General features: G+C 26.2%; 1 protein-coding gene across 1 annotated transcript; it reads right to left on the reverse strand.

Moving 5' to 3' along the window:
• Positions 1-217: 217 nt before the first annotated feature.
• Positions 218-5,497, reverse strand: LOC103575807 (uncharacterized). The gene is made up of 4 exons (XM_008555756.1): positions 5,311-5,497; positions 3,240-3,361; positions 1,435-1,653; positions 218-226 (listed from the first exon to the last, which is right to left on the reverse strand). The coding sequence occupies exons 1-4, from the start codon at positions 5,495-5,497 to the stop codon at positions 218-220; spliced, it is 537 nt and encodes a 178-aa protein (XP_008553978.1).
• Between the last annotated feature and the right edge of the window lie 964 nt (positions 5,498-6,461).

Below are 6,461 nucleotides of genomic sequence, written 5' to 3' on the forward strand. Positions count from 1 at the left end.
AAAAAAATAAAATTTTATTTTTGGCAAACTTAAATAAAAGATATTTTTATGAGACTAAATAAAATTTCCTAATCAAATAATATTAAAAAAAAACAAAAAAAATTAATATTTTCGTATACTTATATATATTTTACAGTGATTTCAAACTTATATGAGTTTTTGAAATTGATTTTTTAAAAAATCGCCTTCAAATCGTGATTAAGTTTGCCTTTGTGCATTAAGTCATCTAAAAAAATTACAAATTTTTTTTTAATTTTCAACAGTTTGTAACTTGAAGGAAAATGGTCGTGCAACAAAAACAAAAAGTCAAACTGTAACTTCAAGTGTCTAGTTTTTCGATTTGGTCTTTAAATTGTCTTATTATGCACGGTTCCGGAACAATCAACAATCAATCATAATTATCGAAAAAAATTCATTGAAGCTCAAAGACCGTTTTTAAGCCGAGCCAATACTTGGTAAATTTCATTTTCGATAGTTTTCTTAGGATTAAGTGCGGTGTTCCGGAACCGCACATAATCAAAAATTTAGACCAGATCAGAAAACCAGACACTTTAAGCTACAATTTGCGTTTTTTGTTTTTGTCGTACGACCATTTTTCTTCGAGTTACAACTTGTAGAAAATCACTTTAAAATTTTAATTTATTTTATCCCTTAATTTTTATAACTATTGTATTATTTAAAATTTTTTTCACGATTTTGCTTAATGAAATCAATGGATTTAGACGAAAATCAATTAATGCGATTCAAATAGAAGACTTAATAAGTTTTGAGGCAGATCAGAGCGGTAATATATAAAATATCCTAGTGAAGTGTAAAAGACAGTGATTTTTTTAAGGCCTTTTCAAGAATATTACCTTAACTAACGAAACGATTACAATAAAATCTGCGGTGATCGAAAGAGAATATTAAATGGTAGATTTAATTTAATTTCAGATATATTTGATAAATTATATATTTTCTTCAGAAAAAATGAGGACAACTGCTATTTTTTAAATATTTTATCGCAGATATCTTTTGAACTAACGGATCGGTTTTAATGCTTGAGGTGGCATTCGACGCAGTTTTTCAGTCGCAAACGCCAAACAATTTTTGGAAATAATAAATTGAACGTTACGATGGTATTTAATGAAAAAACGTTCAAAATTTTTTCGTTAATAATATTTCTTGAACAAATGATTCAATTTTGATATCAATCCATGCAGTAATTCAAAAGTTATCCAAAAAAAAACAAAAAAAAAAAAAAAATTTCATTTCTGAAATATCTCTGAACATACAGTAGCGATTATGCTCAATTTCTTGAAAATTGTTGGAATGATCGGTTCATCGGTTCAAAAGTAATAGAATATTTATATGCAGACATCCATACGTATGTGTGTAAATACATACACACATACATACACACATACACTCGGATATCGGGTTAAAAAAACGTACCAAAGGATCACGATCATCTATTTTTTCCACTTCATCATCACTTTCAAAGCATTCAAATTCGCTCCCATCTTTGGATTCTTTACCATTTTCATTATCAAGATTGAAGCCTGCATCATTTCGGTCTATTTCATTATTTTCATTGTTATTTGGAGACAGCATGACGCGGTAATATTCCGATGATTTTTGAACTGTTGAAGACGGTGTTTTTCGCTGTGCATTCTGATAAATAAATTATTTACATAAAAAAATCAGGCATATTTTTGTAGGAAATTGAATGCTCTACAAAAAAAGGCCATTCGGCAGCCGAAATGGTTGGTAGATTTTCCAATTTATCTATATAAAAAGGCTTATATATACATATCTTGTGATACATATTAGTGTATTGTCATGATATGAAATAAGGCTCGTCTTAAAACCGATCAGAAAATTGTTTATTTTATGAGCTTGACATTAAAATGAAAATGATTAGAAAACAATGCGGAATTCCAAAAAACTTTGTGGGTAATAATTTGTCGGAAATAAAAATATCTACAAAAAAGGTCCTATAATCTTTTGTGATAAGTCTGATAGTTTCACCGGAAAAAAAAAAATCTCAAAATTCAATATAAATTCAACTTCGACCTCAAATAACTTTTGAACAAATAGATTTATCAAAAAATGATCAGAGACTTTCTATGTAAAGCATTTAATTTCCTACAATTAGGCCTGCTGATTTTTTTTAGCCATCCTCAGCTAGTTATAAATTCATAAGACGCAAAAAAAAATTTTTCCATGTTATTCTTATGGAAAATAGAAAAGTGCAATTCGGAACATTTCAACGTTAATATTAAGAGCTCTAATTTTCACAGGCGCATTTTGATATCTAAATGAAACTTTTGAACCTGTTTCCAAAAAGAAAAAAAAAATTGCTTTTTTTTTAATCACCCTAACGTATATATAATTAGATCAGATTAGACCTGGCTGATCAAACCTAAGTATAATCATATATAAGTCTATACATGATCATATCTAGTTATATATGTTTATATATAATCAGATCTAATTGTATAGACTTAGATCTGACCAGGTTTCATTGATATGAAAACCTTTAAATAATAAATTATGTATATAGGATCGTAATATATAAAGATTAGGGTGATTATAAAAAAAACTTTTTTTTATGGTATCCTAAAATTGAAAGTATAACTGAAAATAAAAATTTTTGTACAAATCCGAGCTCTTGATAATAATATTAAGATTTGCCAAAAATCAATTTTCCTAGTTCCCATTTAAATCATATGTTATCTAAATTTAAATGTTATGTTATTTAAATTTTCAAAAGTAATTTAAGCTTAAAATCAAGTTCATAGTCAATTTCGAGATCTTTTTACTTTTCTGGCGAAACTATCAGTCTTATCACAAAATGTTATAGGTATTTTTTGTAGGTAATTTCATTCCTTACAAATTATTTTGAATTAACATTTTCGAAATTCCGCATTGTTTCTAGTTATTTTCATTTCAATGTCAAGCTCTTGAAAAATAGTTTTCAGATTGATTTTGAAGAGCTTGACGTTGAAATAAAAATAACTAGAAACTATGCGGGATTTCGAAAATTTTTATTCGTAATAAATTGTAAGGAATAAAATTACCTCTAAAAAAGGACCTATAACATTTTGTGATAAGACTGATAACTTCGCCGGAAAAGTATAAAGATCTCAAAATTTACTATAAATTTTACTTTAAACTTAAATAACTTTTGAATAGTCGAATTCATAAAAAATTTATAATAGTGAATAAAATAGTGATAGGGAAAGATTAATACAAACCCCTTTCTTATTGGTCTTTTTACTTTCAATCAGTGTCGAATTTTGTGGACTGCTGAGTGATGCTTTTGCCATCACAATCCGCTTTTTGCCTTCATACTTTTGCCGCAATCTTATTCGATCATCTAAAAATTATAATTTTCATTATAAATATATATTTTGTAAATAAAACTCAACTGAAGGGACTGAGATTTCTGAAAAACTATCATGAAAGTAAATATAAAATAAATCTGATAAATTCTTATAGCTGCATGTATAAGGCCCCATTCTTAACTAGAGTATTTCTCATAGAATTCATTGATTCTTATGAAATCTCTATGGGAATGTATGAGAATTTATTTATTTCCATGAAATCTTAACCCAAAAAATATCATCGAATCCATTTAAATGCGGCAAAAATCGCATATAATCCTATAGATTCCTGAGAAAAAATGTTTTTATAAAATTTTGTAAAATTTCATAAAATTTTATACTGAATAAGGCTTGGTAAAATTTAATCAACTTTTATACAAATTCATGAAGTTTTGTAAAATTTTATAAAATTATATGAAATCGCATAAAATTTCACTGTAAAGTCTTCAAACATTGTGTAAAATTTAAACGATTTTAAAAATTTTAAACAATTTTATAAAATAACATTCAATTATTAATTTCCTCACTCAGATATTGCTTTATAAAATTTTATATCTTTATATCTTGCTTGAAAAAATTATATAAAGAGCAGATCTGAGTGAGGAAATTAATATCTGAATGTAATTTTATTGAATTGTTTAAAATTTTATACAATTTTTACCCGCACGAAAAAATATTTATCTCGGCAAAATAGTATATATGGCTCATATCTTTAGTATTGTCGTTAGTATGCTATTTTGCCGGCATATATTTCCGGATATATCTTTTTCTATGTAGGTTAGACTAACAGTGAAATTTTGTACAATTTCATGTTATTTTATCAAATTTTCCAAAACTTTATAAATTTTTATAAAACTATAAAATTTTATAAAAATATGTTTTCCTGATTGTATTGGTTTTTATGCAGTTTTAGACGCATTTGAGTGAATTCGATAGGTATTTTTGGATAGAGATTTTCTAAATAGAAATCATACAAAATTAAAAAAATTTATATCAGGGTCGTCACAAAGAAATGATTTCAAAATTCCCTAATATTTCCCGGTTTTCAGTAAAGTTTTTTACATTTTTCCTTGATTTAGAAATTTTATTCGTATCATTTAGATATTGAAAGTGTTCTTATATTTTAATTTTCAAAAATTAAATTTGATAATTAAATCATGCGAGAAACCATAAAAAATGGCAATAAAATAAATTAATATTGCCTACTTTTTATTATTCGATGTTAAAAATATGTAAGGTAAAATATTTAATAAGAAATTTTATGATGCAAATAAATTTAGAATACACTGGTTATAAAAATTTAGGGATACTAAAAAATATTGAATGTTTTTTTGTAATTTTCAACAGTTTGTAACTCGAATAAAAATGGTCTTACAACAAAAACAAAACGGCAAACTGTAGGTTCAAGTGTTTAGTTTTCAGATCTGGTCTTAAAATTTTTTTATTATGCACGGTTTCGGGGCAATCAACAATCAATTATAATTATCGAAAAAAATTTATTGAAGCTCGAAGACCGTTTTTAAGATGAGCAAAAATTTGGTCAATTTCTTTTTCGATAGTTTTCTTAGGATTACTCCGGAACAGAACATAATAAAAAATTTTAAAAACCAGATCAGCAAACTAGACACTTGAAGCTACTATTTACCGTTTTTATTTTCGTCGTTCCATCATTTTCCTTCGAGTTGCAGTCTGTTGAAAATCACTTTAAAATTTGGAATTTTTTAACTATCTCTCAATTTCTATAACTAGTGTATTATTGAAAATTTTTTTAATTTTCAGCTGTCATAATTTAATTCCCGGATACTTTTCAAAATTCCCTGACAATTCCATGATATTTCCCGGTTGCGTTAAATTCCCTGATAATTCCCAATATTCCCGGTTTTCCAGGTTTGTGGCCTGTATATGTTCTAATGATTATAAGAATATGTTAATAAAAAAATACCGTCTGTATCAATAATTTTAATGTTGTCGTAATTGTATGTGCTACTTCTGAGACACAACTTATCCGAGTTTAAAGCGTTGTGATCAATATGTACGGTTTTATTTTTGGAATCCAACTTAAATATGTACTTTGTTGGAATAATGAAATTATTGCCCTGGGCATTGGCGATGATAGCATAAATTTTCATTTTTTAGCAATTGTATTCTAATCTAAAAGAAGGACAAAATTAATTAAAATTTTAATTAATAATGAAAATAATAATAATAAGAATTATGTTTAAATGAAAAATTAATCCAGCCAATATGATTTATTTATAACTATGAACTGTACGATTGTTCATCAAAAATAATTATTCATAAAATTTTTCAAATTTTTATGAAACTTAAAAATTAATGAATTATTAAAATAAAAATTACTTACAGTAAAAATGTTGTAAATGAATACCAATGAATGTTTTTTTTATTTTTATTTTATATAATTATTGAATTACTAATGACAACGGTAATGAACACATAAAGCGCACAAAGCGGAAAAACTCTCGGTCACAATTAATATTGATTGAATTTTCTGGATACTTTTGTCAATGTGTAAAAAAAGTGAGTGTGAAGGTGAAAAACAAAAAAATTTCCGACAGTCAGCTGCTGCGATAAAGTTCTTCATATTAAGGATACGTTTAACATCGGATTTGGCCGCTCTGTCTATTGGCGTGTTCGGATCTTCCGCCCGGCGTACTGGAACGCCTGCTATAATAACCAAGAAAATTTAAAAGATTTATAATTTTATTAGTATGTAAAAAGTGAATATCTATAATATATATATCAAGTGTGCTAATTAACGTAGATTAATGTGGAAAAATCTTAGTATCTCTATTATAGATAATCTATGTAAATCGTATTAATATAAATAACAAAAAATTTGATCATTAATTAATAAAAAATAGAAATGAAAATCGATTTTATCAACTTTCTGTTTGCAGTAAATGTACGTGTAAATTTCGTGAGTTTGTAGTGTAATAAAATTGATTTGTATTTAGGTTCATAATTAATGAATCATTGATTTTTTTGTTATTAATATTTATGTTTATTTGGTTATTAATATTTAATACGGTGAATAAATATTCCGAAAACTTAAATTATTTTGGTGGTACTCTT

The sequence above is a fragment of the Microplitis demolitor genome, chromosome 2 (assembly GCF_026212275.2).
Source record: "Microplitis demolitor isolate Queensland-Clemson2020A chromosome 2, iyMicDemo2.1a, whole genome shotgun sequence".
NCBI classification, from domain to species: Eukaryota; Metazoa; Arthropoda; class Insecta; order Hymenoptera; family Braconidae; genus Microplitis; species Microplitis demolitor.